This window comes from Xylaria bambusicola (genome assembly GCF_022495145.1).
Source record: "Xylaria bambusicola strain CBS 139988 unplaced genomic scaffold F5B22scaffold_5, whole genome shotgun sequence".
Classification (NCBI taxonomy): Eukaryota; Fungi; Ascomycota; class Sordariomycetes; order Xylariales; family Xylariaceae; genus Xylaria; species Xylaria bambusicola.
In genome coordinates this window covers 146,821-167,139 of record NW_025953558.1, presented here as the reverse complement: position 1 = coordinate 167,139, position 20,319 = coordinate 146,821, and the positions used below count along the sequence as shown (strand labels likewise).

At 49.3% G+C, this 20,319-nt stretch overlaps 9 protein-coding genes across 9 annotated transcripts; 7 read left to right on the top strand and 2 right to left on the bottom strand.

Moving 5' to 3' along the window:
* Positions 1 to 1,534: 1,534 nt before the first annotated feature.
* F5B22DRAFT_642773 (Dihydropteroate synthase) lies at positions 1,535 to 3,228 on the bottom strand (the record flags this gene model as incomplete). The annotated part of the gene is made up of 2 exons (XM_047978174.1): positions 1,535 to 2,785; positions 2,962 to 3,228. The coding sequence occupies 2 exons, from the start codon at positions 3,226 to 3,228 to the stop codon at positions 1,535 to 1,537; spliced, it is 1,518 nt and encodes a 505-aa protein (XP_047834377.1).
* Positions 3,229 to 4,520: 1,292 nt separating this feature from the next.
* Positions 4,521 to 6,713, top strand: F5B22DRAFT_591494 (NPD-domain-containing protein). Its single transcript, XM_047973857.1, has 3 exons — positions 4,521 to 4,882; positions 4,964 to 5,225; positions 5,286 to 6,713. The coding sequence occupies exons 1-3, from the start codon at positions 4,870 to 4,872 to the stop codon at positions 6,121 to 6,123; spliced, it is 1,113 nt and encodes a 370-aa protein (XP_047834376.1). The 5' UTR covers positions 4,521 to 4,869; the 3' UTR covers positions 6,124 to 6,713.
* Positions 6,714 to 6,970: 257 nt separating this feature from the next.
* F5B22DRAFT_408433 (uncharacterized protein) lies at positions 6,971 to 8,190 on the top strand. Its single transcript, XM_047971543.1, has 2 exons — positions 6,971 to 7,601; positions 7,748 to 8,190. The coding sequence occupies exons 1-2, from the start codon at positions 7,064 to 7,066 to the stop codon at positions 8,098 to 8,100; spliced, it is 891 nt and encodes a 296-aa protein (XP_047834375.1). The 5' UTR covers positions 6,971 to 7,063; the 3' UTR covers positions 8,101 to 8,190.
* Positions 8,191 to 8,527: 337 nt separating this feature from the next.
* F5B22DRAFT_408435 (aquaporin-like protein) lies at positions 8,528 to 10,121 on the top strand. The gene is made up of 5 exons (XM_047971544.1): positions 8,528 to 8,667; positions 8,775 to 8,918; positions 9,076 to 9,145; positions 9,227 to 9,530; positions 9,596 to 10,121. The coding sequence occupies exons 1-5, from the start codon at positions 8,615 to 8,617 to the stop codon at positions 9,853 to 9,855; spliced, it is 831 nt and encodes a 276-aa protein (XP_047834374.1). The 5' UTR covers positions 8,528 to 8,614; the 3' UTR covers positions 9,856 to 10,121.
* Positions 10,086 to 12,262, top strand: F5B22DRAFT_591475 (tafazzin). The gene is made up of 3 exons (XM_047973856.1): positions 10,086 to 10,481; positions 10,556 to 10,964; positions 11,123 to 12,262. The coding sequence occupies exons 1-3, from the start codon at positions 10,388 to 10,390 to the stop codon at positions 12,099 to 12,101; spliced, it is 1,482 nt and encodes a 493-aa protein (XP_047834373.1). The 5' UTR covers positions 10,086 to 10,387; the 3' UTR covers positions 12,102 to 12,262.
* A 662-nt stretch (positions 12,263 to 12,924) lies between these two features.
* On the top strand, positions 12,925 to 13,391 carry F5B22DRAFT_591473 (uncharacterized protein; the record flags this gene model as incomplete). Its single annotated transcript, XM_047973855.1, has 1 exon — positions 12,925 to 13,391. A coding segment is annotated over exon 1 (248 nt), but the record flags the coding sequence as incomplete, so codon positions are not given.
* F5B22DRAFT_408331 (actin cortical patch SUR7/pH-response regulator pali) lies at positions 12,925 to 14,934 on the top strand. Its single transcript, XM_047971541.1, has 3 exons — positions 12,925 to 13,600; positions 13,659 to 13,965; positions 14,026 to 14,934. Exons 1-3 carry the CDS (start codon positions 13,457 to 13,459, stop codon positions 14,544 to 14,546), a joined length of 972 nt encoding a protein of 323 aa, XP_047834371.1. The 5' UTR covers positions 12,925 to 13,456; the 3' UTR covers positions 14,547 to 14,934.
* Positions 14,935 to 15,306: 372 nt separating this feature from the next.
* Positions 15,307 to 16,452, top strand: F5B22DRAFT_408343 (large-conductance mechanosensitive channel). The gene is made up of 4 exons (XM_047971542.1): positions 15,307 to 15,572; positions 15,787 to 15,987; positions 16,052 to 16,196; positions 16,256 to 16,452. The coding sequence occupies exons 1-4, from the start codon at positions 15,424 to 15,426 to the stop codon at positions 16,313 to 16,315; spliced, it is 555 nt and encodes a 184-aa protein (XP_047834370.1). The 5' UTR covers positions 15,307 to 15,423; the 3' UTR covers positions 16,316 to 16,452.
* A 136-nt stretch (positions 16,453 to 16,588) lies between these two features.
* Positions 16,589 to 18,091, bottom strand: F5B22DRAFT_642767 (Intradiol ring-cleavage dioxygenase; the record flags this gene model as incomplete). Its single annotated transcript, XM_047978173.1, has 4 exons — positions 16,589 to 17,112; positions 17,178 to 17,450; positions 17,519 to 17,764; positions 17,845 to 18,091. The coding sequence occupies 4 exons, from the start codon at positions 18,089 to 18,091 to the stop codon at positions 16,589 to 16,591; spliced, it is 1,290 nt and encodes a 429-aa protein (XP_047834369.1).
* Positions 18,092 to 20,319: the final 2,228 nt, after the last annotated feature.

The window sequence follows — 20,319 nt, the reverse complement described above, 5'->3', positions numbered from 1 at the left end:
CCACTTATCAAACACCCCACCTTTATCCTTCCAAATTGACAAACAACACCAACATGGGCTCAAACCACAAACCACAAAAGCTTACCACCTACAAAAAAAAAAAAAAAAATCCCCCCTTTTTTTTTTTTTTTTTTTTTTTTTTTTTTTTTTTTTTTTTGTTTCCCCCCATGTGCGGATGCGAGGCGGACTTGGGGCGCGGTAAGGCAAATAAATGGCTTACGGGGCCGCGCACTACGGTATGCATTCTAGATCGTATCGTTGTTACTATTTCCGTTCTCTTATCGGCTCTCCTTGTAGTAGGATAGGAGAAGCCGGATGAGAATATTGGTTGATGAATGCTTAAAACTTCGGAGAACGAGGTTTCTGGTCTTGGCGGGGGAGGGGGAATTCGCCATGTCTCGCGCAGGATTACTATAAAATTGTGATGAATAGATATAATGGAATGGCCATGTATAGTCGGCAATTGCGTATGTGGCTAAACATTAGGCACAGTCAATCATAGGTGTATACTATTATATCTATCTTTTGCCTCTGTCACAGGTTATGAAAATACTGAGGTGAAGGTGAAGGAAGGTGACTAAGCTCTTACTTACATTTCTTCTATCGACTTGATTACTGACTATTGGGTAGAAAGAAAAGGGGGGCTGGCTTACTTAATGCACTGCTGCTTATATCAGAAATCATCCCAACGCTAGACGATGAGTGGATTATAGAATGCGTACTATGTCGTGTTATGTTACGTTACGTTACGTTACCGTTTGGGAAAGTGATGATATTCACTGTACGCGTGCGTGTTTCATGATGTTACCGGGTTCTAGACCCTAGTACGTATGCTTGATCTAATTTGATATTAGCATAGCTCTCGGCTATCATGGGAAATAATCGATCTGTTGTTACATAGGAAATGCTGGGAAGCAGACCTAGATCAACCGTCGAAAAGATGTCGGGTCAATATAGACTCTGTACATGTTCTTGTTAAGCTCACATGCTGGTAATAGATGAAGAATGGGACATATGATTTCCTCTGGATTCGCGCAGCAAATCAACTAGAGAAATGCTGGGATTGCCTTGAATCAATTTAGAAGGAGAGCTGTTTCTCAACTAACTCGGGCGTTGTTCTCGAGGGAGATGGCGTCATCACATAATGGGGAAATATCAAAGAACAGAAGTTGTGCTAGGTTGCAGATTGTTTTATCCAGTCACTGTTCATAGCTAGTATGTTTCTTTGTACATGTTTTTATTGTAATATATATGTAAGTCTACTCTACATAGATAGCAGCAACACAACCGTGATGATATCTAGGTATACACGAAGGGGGTTATCTGTCTATATATCTCCTTTCACTGCTTCTATAGTATCGTGACAAATATAATGCTTTATACATATATCTAAGCATTTCAATATAGTGATATTGCTGTGTAGACTCGATTTGTATTAAAGTTCGGATTACGGAGTTCTGTGCACGACCATCATGAGCACTAATATTATTGTAGTTATCGAGCGCCATTAGACCTGGACTGCGCCGATACGGACTCAATGGCGGTAAATAGCATCTGCCATCAGCACGACTTGCGCCATCTCGAGAACGTCGTGAACGCGCACGATGTCTGCGCCGCCTTGCACCGCGGCCGTGACGGTGGCCGCAGTTCCGAAGACACGGTCCCCGGGGTTCGGTACACCGGTGATTTTGCCGACGAAACTCTTACGGCTCGAACCCAGCAGCCAGGGGAGACCCTCTAGGCCAGGCCATCGCCGTAGTTCGGGCATGTGCCGCAGGATCTCGAGATTCTGGTTGCCAACCTTGGCGAAGCCCATACCGGGATCCAGGATGATGCGCCAACGGCGGATGCCGGCTTCCTCGGCTGCCTTGACGCGAGCACGGAGCTCTTCCGCAAGCGTGGGGATGAGTCCATCTGGGTATTCGTTCAGACGACTCATCGTCGCTGGTGTGCCGCGCATGTGCATCAGACACACGGTGCAGCCTAGGCGAGCAGCAGTTGATAGCATTTCCTCATCGAGAAGGCCTGCTGATACGTCGTTCACGATATCAGCACCTGCGGCTACTGCAGCTTCGGCAACGGCAGCTCGGTACGTGTCCACGCTTATCGACACATGTGCTGCCTCGGGTATGCTGCGAATTAGGGAGATAGCGGGAAGCACGCGGCCGAGTTCCTCGGTCACACTGACTTCGGGTGCCCCTGGAGCGGTTGACTGGCCCCCAACGTCGATTAATGTCGCGCCGCTAGCGATGAAGTGCTGGATTGCTGACCGTAAACGTGCGAGGTATTCAGGAGAGGGTAGGGACGATGAAGATAGGCCACTGTCAGGGTTGACCTCCGACTGGGGAAGATGCACACCGCCATCACTGAACGAGTCTGGCGTCACGTTGAGGATGGCCATGACTTGGGTTTGCCTTGTAGAACGTAGCGCATTAAGAGGGGTTACGGACACACGTAGCGGCGTAAGAGTTGATAGGGGCTCAGTGCTTCCATTCGCGGGAAGAGGTAGCTCGTTCAAGTAGTCCTGGATTAACTTCCAGGGGCGATTGGAGTCAAGAGGGCGATGCGGGATCAGCTCTGCTAGGGGCCGGAGCACGAACTCGCGTTCGGCGATTAGAGGATGGGGGATCTGCAACCGGGAATGAGCCACGGTCTCGTTCTCATATAGGAGAATGTCTAAATCGATGTTGCGCGGCCCCTTATCTATGATCTTCCGTCGTCCCATAGATTTTTCTATGTCTTGCAGAGCATCCAGAAGAGATAAGGGCTCTAGCTCTGTTTCTACCTATTGATCGCTTAGTTGATGCATAAGAAGAGGACTGCATGTAGCCGTATCATATCGGGGAGCGTGGTTTCACACGTGATACACGAAAGGGCATACAGAATAGGAACAGGTATGCCCATGCGTAACACTGGTGGTTATGGAGGGTAGCAAAAGGGAGTAAGAACGAAAAGACATACTTCGCAGGCTCCATTGACAAACCTCTCTTGATCAAGCACATACATAGGTTCGGTCTCCCACAAGCTGCTTGTCCGCTTCACCTTGATGCCGCGCATATCCATTTCCTTACACGCCTGCTCGATCATGGCCACGCGATCGCCGAGATTGCTCCCCAGTGCGATATAAGCGGTCCGCAATTTGGGGAGCCCTACGCCTGCCTCGCCCTTACGAAACAGTAACTCATCCCTCGGTTGAGATTTAAGCTCATTCACTAATGTTTGGTCCATTGTGTACCGCTTGAAGTCGGCGTACCCCCGCCGAAATACAGCGTATGATAACGCTGGTGAATGCCTGGAGGTTCCGGTAATGGACGTGTTATAATAACAACTCAACGGAACTGATGAACAAGTGGTTGTAGTGAATGACGACGATGGCCGAGCACGGCGTGACCCAAGACTCCATGCTCGAAATGATGGCCGTGACAGACTCATAGAGGCTCGTCTTCTAGAAGGCTGACATCCGAGTCGAAATACCCCAAGCGGCTGATAGCAACGCACTAATGTAGCAAATCGGAAAAAAGTATCATCTAGATGCTTGAGGCGGTCCATTAACAGCGGGGGTCTCTTGTGGGGATTCTCACAAGTACCTAAAGTATCTCGAGTATGTACATGACATGGGCATCAGTCGTTGTGTGTGCCTATTTAGGACTGGGGTCCTTTTAGTGCGCTGTGTAGAGATGGAAGACATCTATCTGACTGCAACGTATCACGTATTGAGGACTGTTCGAATACAGACGTGGATGGTATTTTGTATCACCTGGATAGATTAATATACTAGCTACTACTACTACTTCGTAATTGCTGCTTTGTCGGTACATAGAGTTATTCGGACAACCCCCAAATATCCTCCTCACGATAGGGAATCAATGTGACAACATGACCTATCTATCGTTCGAATGAATCAGGAATAATGGCCACGAGGCAACTAATGAATCAGGAAATCAATATTTCATGGCTTCTCTTCCGAAGACTGAATCTTGTGTGGTTTCGGCCTTTGGGTTCGGATGGACGTGTGGCGTTATGTGGTGAAGATATCCCGGACTTTGTAAACGCATTCGGTTTCTTTTTGGAACCACCTAGGTTGACTGGTATCGAGTAGTGCAATGGGGATTACCGGATATCTATACCTAGGTATAAGTAGGTAGGTAGATACTCAAATTAATCCGCTGAAGCAGCCTCGCTCTGGTGCCTCGTACTTATCACACCCGTCGATGTTGAGGCGAGGACTCTAGGTTTTGTAACCTTGTCGGTGATGCGCGTTGACCTTGAACTCATCAGTTAAATCTATACTTACAAAGACGCAAAATCACATGGCGCAGATAGACTAGTGCTCTCTAATCCAAGTTGATTTGATGGGCCTCTTTGACACACCACTGTGGACTGTCTTGTGGGGGATTGTATGTAATGATTGCTAGGTACATAGGTACATGTGTAGTCTGTACTTAGGTATTGTAGTGAGCGTGCGCGCTAAAGTGCCCGTGCCTCTGTGCCTCGGTTCGTCCCACCTGGAAATGGAAAGCTCTGAGCGCGACCCCAGACTCTCCTTGCCCCCCCATCAGAATCAAGTTAGATCTGTGTGGAGATGGGGATGCCTCGGTTCGCGAAGGGAGACACCCTGGAAGAGAATGTGGTCCGTTCCCAGCGCAGCGACAAAGTGCCGTTGTTGGTTGTTCTACCTACTCTGTATTTATCGCCCCATCTTCCTACATCTTGCTTCTTTCTTCTTTTTGCTTAGAAACTTGGTTGGCATTTCCTCCTCTCAGCGCCTGTCCTTCCTATCCCGCTTACTCTTGTGCTTGACATTGTCGTGTATTTGCAACGTGATACCCTTTTCCTCTCAGTTCCACGCATTCCGCTCTCCTAAGCAACATGGCGTCACCACGTAAGTTCCGATCCTGCTTGCCCAAAATCAGAGACAAGAGAAGCATCCCGGCTAACTTGGCTTTTGCGCCATCCGCAACAGAGAAGATTCGTACCCCCATCACCGACATGTTCGGTATTAAACATCCCATACTTCTTGCTGGCATGAACGTCGCTGCCGGTCCCAAGCTAGCCGCTGCTGTCACGAATGCTGGAGGGCTGGGTGTAATAGGGGGAATGTCCTATAGTCCCGATATGTTAAAAGAGCAGATTGACGAGATGAAATCCTACCTCAACGACAAGAATGCGCCATTCGGCATCGATCTGCTCCTTCCCCAGGTCGGTGGCAACGCCCGAAAAACGAAGTATGCCAACACCTTTCTCAGGTATCCGACGCGCGTATGCTAATGTCCATCGATTTCCAGTTACGATTACACCAAGGGCAAGTTAAATGAGCTCATCGACACCATCATCGAGTCGGGCGCCAAGCTGTTCGTCTCCGCTGTTGGTGTGCCACCCAAGGCCGTTGTCGAGAAACTACACAAGCATGGCATACTGTACATGAACATGGTTGGACACCCCAAGCATGTCCAGAAGGCTTTGGATATCGGCTGTGATATTATCTGCGCTCAGGGTGGCGAGGGTGGCGGCCACACCGGAGACGTTCCTACAACGGTCCTTATCCCTGCTTGTGTTCAGATTTGCAAGGGACAGAAGAGTCCCTTGACGGGCAAGCAAGTCGAGGTTATTGCTGCTGGCGGCATTCACAATGGTCAAATGCTTGCCGCATCCCTCATGATGGGTGCTGGTGCTGTATGGGTTGGCACCAGATTCATTCTGGCCGACGAGGCTGGTGCGCCCGAATCACACAAGGAGTCGGTGCGCACTGCTGGCTTTAACGACACAATTCGCACTCTCATTTTCACCGGACGGCCCCTCCGAGTGCGTACGAATGCCTACATAGAGAACTGGGAGAACGAGCGTCGAGACGAACTGAAAGAGCTTACTTCGAAGGGAATATTGCCTTACGAAGCTGACCTAGATAAGATAGCTAATGGTACCGGCGAGGGAAGCGGGTCTTCTGACGACGGAGCTAGCGAAGATGATGTCGATGACCTTATGGACCAGTTCCGGCCACACTTGATGGGCAAGTGTGCAGCTTTGGTCAACGAGCAAAAGAGCGCTAAAGCTATCGTCGACGAGTTCGTTGACGATGCCTCAGAGGCGCTTAAAGCAGGCAGCCGGATGACCGCCAAACTATAGGCTACTAGATTTCGCATTGTTTTACATCTATACCCAAGTACTTGCAAGAAGACTGTGGCAGGGGATCAAGTCTGGGATAAACACCGGTGCTCTAAACGGTTGTCATCGGTTGCAATGTATATAAGGGCGAGCTCATTAGCATTGTGATAGCTCAATCCATAATAATCATTTATCAAATGAAGCTAGTGGAGAGCGATACCTATATTCGTTTCGCTATTACAAGAAATGACGAGGGCTGCTAAGAGATCGGTATTGTAACCACCGGAACTGACCCACTTGGGGCCGGAACTTGCACCAACATTTACCTGAGCTGCTACATATCCACGGCGATGAGTGGAGCAAAGTGAAATGGAAATGATGCGTACAGACACATCAGGACGGCGGTTTACCAAGAGCGCAACTTGGATATAACGTAGAAGCAAATCCAATAATCCTCCCCACTACCCAACTCGGTGATGTGATGTACGGTCCACGTTATACACCTTTTGATCTAGTACAAGAAGGGTGGCCAACTCTAAGTGGTAAGCTGTATACACGATCGACGCTATCCTATGCGACAACCGCCAGCCATACCGAGATATGTAAGTGGGCGATTTTTATATAAATATAAATATATATATAAATGTCCTATCGATGAGATGAGATATCAGCTTAGTACCTGCTACTGCGATAAATTCAAGTTGGCTGTTGTTACGGAATAAAGCATCACAAGTGGGCACAGGTATAATTGACGTCACCACTCACGTAGCATAGACATATCGTCATATCTCACGCGCTGCGAATGAACATAAAACTTTTAACTAAGTAGGTCAATTCGGCTATTTACTTGGCTAAAATCGTCTTCAACTGAAATTACGTTGAGTTACTAAACACCTTGGGCCTCGTTGACCAACTTTCAATCATATATATATTCAGATATCACATAGGAACAAGTCTGGCCATGTCGGAAACCCGTGATTTCTCTGCACAAACCCTCTTCAATGTCAAGGGTTTCGTGGCCGTCGTTACCGGCGGCGGTACGGGCATCGGTTTAATGGCAACGCAAGCCCTCGCCGCCAACGGCGCCAAAGTCTATATCACGGGGAGACGGATGGAGGCTCTTGAAAACGCGGCCAAGGAACACCAGCCTGCCAGCGGCGAAGGCCAAATCATCCCGCTCGGGCCATGCGATGTGACGAAGAAAGAAGACCTGCTGCGCCTAGCAGACGAGGTCGCCAAGAAGGAGAAAGCCATCAACCTCCTAGTGTGCAATGCGGGCATTTCTGGCCCCAAGGCCGAACCAGAACATGAGGACGCTGAAGACCTGCGTTCGCGCCTCTGGGATAATGAGGAAGTTGGCGACTGGCAGGATAATTACCAAACGAACGTCACAGCCGTATACTTTACCACAGTGGCCTTCTTGCCCCTCCTGCAGGCCACTATGAGACCGAAGGGCTCGCTTGAGCCGTACTCGGCATCCGTGATAACCATCTCAAGCAGTTAGTCCCCCCAAAGCAGTCTATTTCCTTCCTAGAGGTGGATCTCAGAGCTCAAAAATACCCCCGTCATATCCACGGAAAATATGGGCTTCAATTTTTTTTTTTTGGTTTCCGTTTAGTAAATACTAATTTTTACCCGTAAACAGTGTCGGGCATCATGCGACACGCCCAAGGGCACTTCAGCTACAACACCGCCAAGGGCGCCACCGTACATCTGACGAAGCTCATGTCTGCCGAGTTCCAGAAGGCCGGCATCCGCGTCAACTCGATTGCGCCGGGATACTTCCCGAGCGAGATGACGGCCAAGGAGAGCGACGACCGGCAGAAGAGCCACGTGCCCGAGGAGAAGATCCAGGAGAAGAACCACGTTCCCCTCGCGAGGCCGGGGAGGGAAGTCGAGATGGGCATGTCCGTTTTGTATTTGGCGAAGAACCAGTATGTCAACGGTGAAATAATCGCTGTGGACGGTGGTGTATTGAATGTCGTTGCTGGAAGGTAGAATCGGGCGTTATATAATATTAGTATGGTCGGGTCCAACAAGCGTTCGAAAATAAGTACATAATGTGTTAGCTGTATATTAGTATACATCCCGGCGAAGGCCGATCGATTAGTCTGATATCATTAGATCGGTACAGCTACGTACTATGGAGTTGGATAGGAGCATGTAGTCCCGAAAATTATGCTATCCTTTAAACACCACCTTCCACTGACTGTATACTCCCGTTCGGAAACTCTGCTCCAGATCGACTTGTTGTTGCGGCTACGAAAGTTCAGCGATCGCGCAATTCAGAGCCAATCAATACGCATTAGTGCAAATCATAATGTGTCAAGATTATAGACCATAAGCCATGTGTGTGATCATCGCACACCACCTAAACGTCATCATCGACGCCTCTAGTTGACTGTGGTCGTATATCTAAGCATACTCCTATCCTACCATGGACTTTTCAAATAAGATGTGATATTTTCAACGAGGCCTTTACCATATAACTGTTCCCAAGTCTCACGGAAACATGGTAGGCAAGCCAAGTTTTAGGCACGGCAAAGTGCAGCTGTCCTCGCTCCAGTATGTAGTTCTGACACCTTCACGTCGTCTTGTTTGGCCTTCTGGTTACCTATGCCCTATCCACTGATAACCTAACATGGAGAGGTTTAACAACTGAGATGTCATAGGGCGGATTTCGTCGCTGCAACAGGCGAATTCGTGGGGACGTTCTGGTTCCTGTTCTTCGGATATGCTGGTCACCTAATGGTCCTTGATGAAGCCGCAACAGCGACAAACTTGGGCCCATCGGCGATTATATATATTTCGCTTGCATGGCGAGTAATACGCGAGGCGATTGGCTGTATATCAAGCTAACCATCCCGCAGTAAGTGATTTCCGGATGCTTCGCCGCCCATTGTTGGGCATGCTCTTTATGTCGCGCCGATTAGTAAGAGCGGTCATGCTCTGAGCCTCATCTAACGGGAAGACAGATGGGTTCTCTCTTCTCGTGAGCGTATGGTCAATGTATAGGATCAGTGGCGGATTTTTCAACCCAGCAGTATGTCGCTTACTCGCCGCACCCTCAAGGGGCACCCTCATCACGGCTGACCAATACGACTATGTTTGTGTATAACATTAGGTCACGTTCGGATTATCCCTATGTGGACGTCTGCCTTGGCTGAGGACTGCTATCTTCATCCCTTCACAGCTGTTGGCATGTATTTCTGCTGCTGCTGTTGTGAAAGTCCTCTTCCCTGGCAATATCGGCTCGTTAAACACGGCATTGGCACCCGGTGTCAACGTGGCACAGGGACTATTTGCTGAGATGTTCTTCACCTCATACCTTGTATTCGTTGTATTGATGCTCGCGGTTGAGAAATCGCGGGATACTTTTGTAGCACCTGTGGGGATCGGACTGGCCCTATTCGTGGCCGAGATTCCAGGTTTGTGCACCTTCATAGTATTGAGATTTCGCCTCGCAGAATTCAATTTACTAAATGAATGATAGGGGTATATTTTACTGGGGGTTCATTGAATCCAGCGCGCAGCTTTGGATGTGCCGTCGCAACTCCTCGCTTTCCTGGCTATCATTGGATATACTGGGTTGGGCCGGGTTTAGGCGCAGCCTTAGCTGCGGCATACTACCGATTTGTGAAGATGTGCCACTATGAGGAAGTCAATCCAGGACAGGACGCATCCAATTCCGAGGAGTATATTACGGCGGTTTCGAATGAAGGACAGGAAGTTAACGGGGTCAATCGAGTATAAAAGGGACTATGCGGCTTGTGGTGATTGTCATGATGCTAACCATGCGCTATGTACACTATACTATGTAAGGCAGCTTTGGCGCAGAGACGGGCGCGGATTGCCGGCCCCCAAATCCCACCATTACCAGTTGATTTCGCAAAAGTAACCTTGGAAATGATTCATCTGTATACTGTTGGCTCTCTCACCGTGGCTATGTCGATTTGATGACTGCTGTGAGTCAAAGCTGAAGGGGTGGAGATGCACGGACCAGCCTAGACGATGCTAGGTTAGGACTTGGTGCTGCATCTAGGTATTGAGTCATATCTGCCTACCTACTATGTACCTAATAGATAGAGCAGTATAGAGGACTTACCTAAGCTGCTGCAGAAAGAGAAACAGTCACACAATCCTTCTGGGAGCTTGGGCAAGACTTCTTACAGCTCTCATAAACCATCCAACTCCCTTTGTATTTGCTGTGTCTGACTCTGCGGTTTCATTCGCAAAACTGCTGATCAGATGTCTTCCACCACCACCACCATCATCATCCACTGTTATGCCTAAGAAACGACGCCAGACCAAATACTCTAAGCCTCCGTCTGTCGCACCGCCAGCATTGCGACTTTCATCGCCGTCGCACTCGACTTCGGGTGAGTATTTGCTATTGCTTCACCCGCCTGAAGCTTCTTCTCCAACGACTAGCTAATCGTGAATCGACTCCTAGAACATCATGACCGATCAGTTAACGAATTGCTCGCAAACCTGCGCCGGAGCACCCTGAACTCCCACCCCACCGCCGCTGTTTCTAGCTCCGGCTTCTCGGCTGTCACGACGCCCAGCGTACCCCCGGCATTGCGTCAACTTTTTCAGCTTCCCGAGGCTCCCACGCCCGCTCCACGTCGTCCTCAGAGAAGGGATCCGAGCGGTCGTCGTCCTCCTCCCGGACCACCCCCGCCTCGCAGCTGGGTTACACTATCACAGGCACAACACGCACCGCCTTCCTCTAGCCCTAGGGACGATGGTACGCACGGTCATAATAGATACTGGCCTATGCCTGGGGCTTACGCCCCGGCTGAGGGAAGCCTAGTAGATATGGTTCTAAAACGTATAGCTCTTGACTGGGCCCAACAACGGTATGCCTCCTCTGTAGTCGTTGTCTTCCTATTTTAAGCGCTCGTGGAGGCCATGGCAGTCTGTTGAAGCCACGGGTATATCTCAGGGGTATACACAACTACTAGAAACTGCTCCTGCTCTATCTGAAAGAGTAATCACTGACTTCAGCGAACGATAGTGACTGGAATCGTTTTTACCTCTACACGCTGCCCAGCCGGTTACGGTCGGCACTGTTGGCCCATGTCTCCGACATGTATAGCCCTGGCCTGTCGATAGCAGATCTACAGCTCGTCTTATTAGGCCCATCGGAGGGCGAACTGAGCGAGTATGGGCTGGAGCCACCTGATGTGAATAGCATCAACTCCGATTTCTTTTGCCTGGATTTGACAGGCTCATTCGGCAGGTCACTAAGCATGAAGGAGTTGCACGAATTGCTTTTCGGGTCTAGAAAGACCACTGTGCCCGCCGAGGATGTTGTACAAGACTCATGGGACTTACCAGCGCCAAGCGCTGGGCCCGTTGACTTGCTGCCAAATTTGACGCACCTGTCGTTAGCCATAGATCCGAGCTCGACGCCATCGGTGTCCTGGAAACAGCTTTTGTCAGTCGCCGGAAAGCTTACTCGGCTTACAGAGCTTAGCTTAGCTTATTGGCCGGAGCCTTCACTCACACCAAACGCCAAACTTGCCAAAGTCACCTCGCCGACAACTGGGCATAGCGTTCAATACGGTGGAACGGGGCCGTATAGCCACAGTCTAGATGGAGACTGGACTGAGGCAATCCTAGTTTTGAAACGCCTCAGCCGACTCCTTTATAGTCTCGAATACCTCGACCTTACTGGGTGCAATGACTGGGTTCGTGCTTTACGGGAAAAGTCGGACGGCGAGTTTCGAGTGGACTTTGTAGATTGGGTAGGGGACTGGGGTAAGATCTCAGCGTTGCGGCTTAACTCGGGATATGCTATAACGGCAGACGATGCGCCCAAGAGCGAAGTGCTTCGGTTCTCGGAATGGATCGAGGAGGCTACGGCGGTAGAAAAGCATATCCGGGCACAGCGCGCCGGGCGGGGCCGATTCATCACAGTCGAGCGGGATGCTCTGTCTGAGACGGCCCAAGCAATTGTAGATAGCGAGATGGTCATCAACTCGCTGCATTGATTGCAGTCAGAGTGGATTATTGGTAATCTGACTTACATCGATATACTCTTTAACTATAGAAATATTCAATGATATATCTTATTTCTTTTTTTTTATGCTCATAGCACTAGGTAGGGCTTTTAAAGGCACACAATTGTATCTGGCAGTCGCGCTAACCTGGCAATGGTCGACTGATCATTACCTAAGTATGTACTTGTACCTTAATCAACCTAGGTACTTCCGTACTAAATGTGGGAAGTGGTTGAAGGTATGAACAGTATATACATATCTATGTATCCGTGGTAGATGCATGGTTACCTACCTACCAACCTAAATAAAATAAGGCTCGCGTTTCACATTTCCGCGACGTTCGCCAAAAGAGACGAAGGGTTGGCGGCTAGCTCTGAGCGATCGATATCGATCCCCTGTCCCGGGGCGCTTAAGCCGCAGGATGCAGCCCGCGCGATAGGTTGACTGGATGCCGCCGTCTGTGGGCGAGAACCGTTTGGGGGCGCTGGAGGGGTCTTCCTTAGACAACGGCCACGATATGACGCAACCTCTGTCCAATCAACATCTTCCTTGTTGTCCAGATTAGGAATGCCCTCTGGCAAGAGACAGATAAGTAGGTAGGTATGTATGTACAATATCGGTGCTGTACCTAGGTATGGGGTACAGTACTTTGTAGATACTTGCCTAGGCTACCTGTATACGGTAGTACTGCAAACTTATAGTAGGTACCTACTGTACCTAGGTACCGATCTTAGCTCTCTATCGCGTGTGAAAAGTTGAAGCTAGGAGGAGTGACATACAACCGCCTGTTGAGGGTTTCGACTCGTTTTTCTTAGTCTTTTTAGAAAGTTCTCTATATATATTTATAGATGAGAAAAAGCTCGCTGATTAATGTGAAGCGACGCGCCCGGGTCCAGGGCTCTTCCGGCGGCAATAGGCGCCAGCTAGGTGGATTAGTCTTGGTACTCCCTGTAATGCAGGGTAGGTAGGTACATTAGCATTTCGACCCTTGTCCATGTGAACTATCAACCCAATTGTACATGAATTCCATCGTGCTTTGCGACCTGAGATGGGAGGCTTCCTGTCCAATCGATGCTAGCCTGGGGCTCTTTTGCCATGTCGTTATTATTCCCTTTCTTTGTTGTCCGTTCTTCTACGAACATGATTTTAACCTGCTCTCTCTAATCTACTTCACCTTTTGTCAAGCCAAGCCATTCTTACTTTTTTTTCTTCTCACCATCTCATTCTTCGAGCAACTGGTTGCTAGAAGCAGTGTACCTTTTTTTAATAGTCTTCGTCTTCGTCTTCATCTTCATCTTCGATTTTGATATTGATTTTATCTTCTCATTCCTTCAGAAATAGCAAATATGGTCGCCCCAAGACAGCCATCGGTAGGCTTGCTGCTACCACCGGTTCTCATCTCCTTTGTTGCGTTCGTGCTGGCAATGATCGCACTCCTGGCTGGGACCGGGCCGCAACAAGAGTCTCTAGAGCCTTACCACCTCATTGCGGTACGTCGAAGTAGTCGCACCAAAATTTCCGCGGGTCAGGCTAATAGGGACCCTTCAGGTTAATCTATCCAACTTTGGTCAAGATCTCATTGCGTCGTCGACAACGTCTGATCCTAAGCCAACGGAGACGAGTGGTGGCAGTTTGTTCGATGACATCGCGGATGACGTGCGCGGCCTTGGTCAGGACATCACCGACGGCATCAATAATCTCACAAACGGGGTCGCAGACAAGATCACGGAGGAGCTTGGCATTTCGGAGTGGTACAGCTTACATATCATGAGTATCTGTGAGGGAATGTTCTCGCCGAATGCATCAGCTCCAGGCGCATGGTATAACATGACCAACTGTACCACACAACAGCCACGTACGTGATACTCTTGGTAAATTCTTCACGCGGGTACGGTGCTAACCAACTCATCCATAGTGAGGCTAAACCTCAGTGCGATTCTTGATCATGAGATCAAAGCCGGGCCCTTGAACTTGAACATCAATCAAATACCAATTCCCGACTCGGTCCAAAATGCCGTCGATACCGTCAACGACGCGATTCGTGCTTTGCTCGTTATCTACGCACTAGCGAGCGGCCTCACGGGGCTGACCTTCCTGGTTAGCCTAGCGGTTGTGGTCCTCTTCCGGAAGAGAGTCCACATGCTGATTGTGTGGGCCAACATGTCAATTTCAGGTCTCGGAGCCTTGGTGCTTCTGATTGGAAGTGCGGTCGTCACTTATGTCAATAACAAAGCCATCAAGGAGATTGACGACGCGGGCAAAGACGTAGGGATCTCGGGTATCCGAGGATCCAAGTTCATCACGCTTTCTTGGATCTCTTTCGGCCTCATGCTCTTCATATCGCTATACTGGACTGTTGCGACGCTCAAGTACACGCAGAGATGGATCATCATTGCAGATAGACCCCGGCTGCGCAGCAAAAAGATCCTCCCATAAGGCGTGGTACCGTCCCTGACTCATGTTGGCGGGAGTGTGTCTGGCGCAGGAGATTGTTTGATATGCATCCTCTTGTGAGGGTGATGATAATTAATGCTACCTAAGGTTTCGGCGACAGCGGTTTTGATTTTCGGGAGAAAGCATTCCATTCGATAGACAGGCGGTGCAAACCTGGATGAACAGATTGGCAGGCACAATGGTTCTCTTTTCACGGGGGGAAGGAAGCCATCGCTGGCAACCCCTCAATATTTGTACTGGTGGATGGCCTTGACACTAGCACTAATTAAGGTAGTAGGTACCTAGATAGGTAGCGAATCACGTATCTGGTAATTAATAGGCAGTTCATACTTAATGAATGCAGACATCCATTTACAAATTGTGCCATGTGCTGTTACAATCTCCAATGTTGCTTACATATGTACCTTGTGTAGATATATAGACAGACAATCTGATTCGGGGGCCTTTGGTTTAGTAGGTAGGTATTTACGTGGTAATTACATGGTTAGCCAGTGCACGCACGCACTTGCCTCAACTCCTATCTACCAATGTAGGTGTTCTAAGGCGACAGGGATGACCTCATGCGCACTCCTTGACAAAGGAAGGCCGTCTCCTCCCCACCCACGTCCAGCCAGCTCGACTTAGCCCCACGCCGACGGCGACGACGACGACGATCGTTCCATTCCTGCACACTCTCCTTGGCTCTCTGAACGGCCCCTGATAAGAGAAATAGAGGCGGTAACCCTCACTCTGTCAAGCGAACGTCACAGCCCGCTCACTCATTTCGCTCCATAACCACATAGTCGCAAAGCCAGACTTGAGCTGATTCATTTCTCTGCAACATTTACATTCCTTTCACGTTCGCCTTTTGCTGCCCGCCATGCCTCTTCTCTACGGCTCATCGTCCAATAATGACGACGAGCAACAGAGCTTGATTGAACAAAGCGAGGCACGTGCAAAGCGCGTGTTCGCTGGCTTCATCGAATTTGCCTTCTCCGGCAACATCCTTGAAATTGCCTTTGGGTTGATGTAAGCCACCATCATCATCGTCGTCACCTTTCCTCGTTCCGTGGTCTTGGAACGCTGCTCAGTACCCCTGTTGGCATCCATCCACTATAATGACCCAGCCTACCAGATGAGATAAGCTGTACTGTAGCACAGCATTCAATTCCAGTGATAGATTGCAGTGTCCGTACTGAGAACAGCACAACTTGACGCTGACAGCGACACCACTCAACAACAGTCTAGCCAATGCCTTCACAACCGTCACAACTTCATTCGTAAACGATATTCTTCTTCCACCGTTGTCCGTGCTGTTGCCTTTGAATCGTAACATGGATGAGAAATTCCTCGTTCTGAAAGCTGGCCCCAACTACGAAGAGCAAAACGGATACAACACCATCGACCTCGCACATGAGGACGGCGCAGTAATTCTCGCTTATGGGTACATTTTTCCGGTTATTATTCCGGATTCTTCACTCCAGTGCTAACTAGCCCGTGTTTCTCAGTGGGTTTATCCGACACGTCGTCAGCTTTCTCTGTCTTGGGCTCATGCTCTACGTTCTCGCCTCCGTCTACCAATACTTCTCGAAAGATGACATCATCAAGTATACTGTCAAATGTCGCTATTGCAAGAAACGCGTTAGCGTAAAGGTCAACACCCAGCAGCGCTCACGTTTCGGCTTTCTTTGGCATTGCTAACCTATCTCCAGGCAACCCGCTGCATCAACTGCACTAGCTGGCTCGATGGCCGTGAAGAGCGCATGCGGTGAGAGGTTCATATTCATGTGCAAAATACACCCCACAATCTGTAGAAGCTTGCATTTACATGTGTCCAAGGATAGACGTTATGTAAAGAACTCTAAGCGAGTGAAATATCACGCTCATGGAGTTGAAGCTCCTAGCATTTTTAAGGTTAAGATTAACAACAGACTTGATATACCCAGGATATGTCAGCCTGTTGTATTATATACCACCCAGCACAATATGTATATAGAGGTCCATATACCCATGCAAGCTCACAGCAGCGGCATCAGCAATTTGATTTAGACATGGTCGGTATCGGGCTTCTTCTTCTTCATACATGGGCCCCAAAACTTGGGTGGCGTGCCGGTTGGCATGGGGGGGAATCCACCAGGAAATCCACCCGGGAATCCAGTCGGGAAACCTGAAGGAAAGCCAGTAGGGAATCCTGAAGGGAAGCTAGTAGGGAAACCTGTAGGGAAACCTGAAGGGAAGCCGGTAGGGAAAGGGAAACCACCCGGGGGAATAGTAAAATTGAACCTAGGCGAAGTATCGACACCACCTTCCCTGTAATACCAGGCGCCGGCCGATACCATAGCATCGTAGTCAGCAGTACCATTGATACCGATAGTCATGTACATGAGTAGCCCATCGTTAGGATCCTCGCTTAGCATAATATAGTCTAAGAAGGGATCGTAGTCACGGCTCGCCTGCTGTGCCGTCAAAAAGTCTTCGGTGTTGTACATTGCTTTATACTGATTGCGTGAATAGGGGCTCATGCCCTCAATGGCATTAATCAGCTCTTGATCAAAATATAACTGTCCGACTACGAGAATCAAAGTCAGTCATTGTTCGTTATAGCTCGGTTCCGTAAGCATCTAGTTCACTTACTGTGGTTGACGGTCCCACCAATGTACGTTCCGTTCTCGAGAACCTTGCCGCCGCGGTTGGTAGTAACATGGATGTGGTTGACACGCCCAAGATAGTGACCGGGGAAAACAGTGTCGAAATTCGCGACGCCCTCGTTGTCCGAGAGCTGCACTCCGCGTAGAAATGTCGTGTTCAAACCCGCGCCGTCCACAACGCCCGAGTAGACGCCCGTGGCGTTCGCATGCCATACATCAACCAGCATGTTAGGAACCGGCGCACAGGTTGATGTGTCGACTAGATGAAGACGAGAGTAAGAACTTTTCTGGCTCCGAAGATCAAGCTGGGGACTCCCGAGGGCTTACCGAACTGGAGGTCCAGGTGGACTGGAATTCCGTCCTGGTTTTCGACGATGTTTGAGCGAATGGATTCACCGTGGACCCAGTAAGGGCCAATTATCGTCTCCGGAGCCAGTCCGATGGTAGAATTAGTACCGAATATCGTGCCGTGAGGCGTCGACTTGGACCAATCTGCGTGGGCCCCCGTTTGATCGTGGCACGTCTGTAGGTATTCGTCTAGAATATTCTGGTTCTGTCGCGCTTTCATGCGTGCTAATTTGCCGCAAGTCAGCTTGTTGTTTCCGTGCCGTTCCAGGCACCGACGATGCGGGACCAGGACAAGGTAAACTGACTATGCTCAATATCTCGCTTCCCACGCAACGCCGCCGCCTTCGCGGCACGTCTTAGAGCAGCCCTTCGCGCCATGGCTTGCCCATTCACGCTGCTTTTACACTGCAAGAGGGCCGCCTCCGCATTTCGAATCCCTATCTCGTTGTGGTGAAGATCCCGTCGTCGCTTGGCTGCATCGTGATGCTCTCCTGGGTGTGCTAGACCCGAGCCGCAGAGGGCCGCGATCAAGAGGACTCTCAAACCCATCATCGTGAATCGGGCGATACGTTCGCGGATGAAGATTACTGATACCGAGATGGGCGAGACAATTCCTTCCCTCAATTCCAACCTTCCCGCTACCCTCGCCGGAACTTATAAAGAGAGGTGAATATTCCAGTTTGCGCGGAACATAATTATGGAGCAGTTGTGGTGATTAGCCGGCCTTAACATTCTGGGCAATCTCTGTCTCTGCATATCAGCTTAGCCGTGATAGAGCACATGACGTGGACTCGACGATTTACAATGGCTGTGAGTGGCCGCTTGAAATTATTCTCGAAATTGCCAGTGTCTTCCTTCGAAATTATGGTACGAGTTCATTTACTTGTGACTCTAAGCACGACCACCTCCTCATCTGCCGACCCTTTGCTGAATACTGTGATGTGCCTGGCCGCCCCAGAAATGCCCGGAACGTTGCGGTGTACTTTTTGGGAGTAGCCGGAAGGCGGTCTCGAGCCGATGTGTATAGGTATATGGGTATGTAGCTCGAATCTCTCGGGATCTAGGCGGCTGAATCGCTAAAGCCCTGTACACGGCATATACTCCAGATTGGACGGTGCTGATCATTGTCGGTATTGGCACTCGAATTCAACCGTTCTCCATCCGATATTCTACAGGAAGTTGGGATTCTTGCTAGGTTTTCTCTCCCACAAGTTGATTAGTAAGAATTGCGATGGTGTTGATGTTAGTGGTATCTAGATAGCAGTATGTAGCATCACGCCTCGGTTCAAGTAATGATAGTGATGTCGCATTTCAGTACTAGAAGTGGTTGGTGCAGCATATCTCGCGAATCTATCCTTTTGAACGCGGTGTTATAGTATGTACTGTTTCATTTAGAGAAATGATCAGGGACCGACGGCCCACGCATTCTTCTTGCTCAAGAATCGAGGTGTGTTATGATCCCCATCGAGGTTCACTCTAGAACTCAACTAGTCTATCTAGGCGGAAAAAGACTACCTCCAATCGTTTCCCCACGGCATGGTGCAACTGACAAGCTTCTCAAAATGCCATAGGCATCTTATGATATGTCGCGTAGCTAGTACGGCTGGACAATGCCTTTCACGATACACGCCCCTGAAACAAGACCGACGCACTTGTTCTTTATCTTTAGATTATAAGCATAGCACGTCATCGTTGCTTTAGAGGGACACATAGATTACTTGTGAATGAATGACATGTGCTTGAAAATGAAGATTTGCTCCTGTTTATTTAGCCTTGCCGGCCTTCCAAGACCGTTGTTGTAGTGAGTGTGATATAGTCATCGTCGCCTTCCGTAACTGTCTGTACCCGGGGCACAGGATGACATTGATATTATCAATGAGAGTAAGTATTATTAAACATGAGAGTCCCACGGCTTAGAAAAGGACCGTCTCCTGGCCGCATCCTGCATCGCCCCCAGTGTGAACGCTCAATCGTTAAGCCGTCCAGAGCCTTAGACACAATATGGCAGGTTGTTAGGGTAGACCTTGCAAGTGGTACCCTTGTCGCATTTGCCGCCGTCCTGATTGTTGAACACACAACATGTTAGCACCGAGACACCATTATACTTTAACTGTGTAGTAGGGCTACCATAACCCGATGCTGTACAAGGAGAGGAAATAACAAAGAATGATGATGAACTTATTCAGGGAGAGGATTGACTAACAAGCCATGTTCCGTCCACGTTACAAACAAGCCACCCCGAATGGTCTGGCTTGCAAGTATACGTGCCGGGAGTGCACTGCTTTCCGCGGGAGTCCAAGCCGGTGGCAGCGGCCAGGGCCGTAGTAGCAAGAGCAGCGATAGCAATGAACTTCATTTTGTCTTAGCTTGAGAGCTCGTAGAGATAACTATTGAATGATTGGGTCTAGTTGGTGATCTGAGAGGTGATGTTGTGCTGAAGGCTACGGATGTTGTGATCACCTACACTGGGCGACAACGAGCCTATTTATACCTATGGATATGACAGCACCATGTTCTCAGCCCTTATTCATAGATAGCCTGCATTGCAATCGGTGCCGTATTCAATTCTAGGACTTGTCGGGCTATGGCATAAGTCTTGCTGAACACCATGATGCGCTGGGGAACACCATTCAGCTTCCGACGGCTGCGAAAGGCTGAGAGGGGCGCTTCACCGACTCACCCTAACCATCGGACGCGTCCTAATTACGATGGCGTTCTAAGCTCACTGAAAGCAGTTGCGATGTTCAGGACTGAGCTACAATTCGTAAACCTCCTTAGTC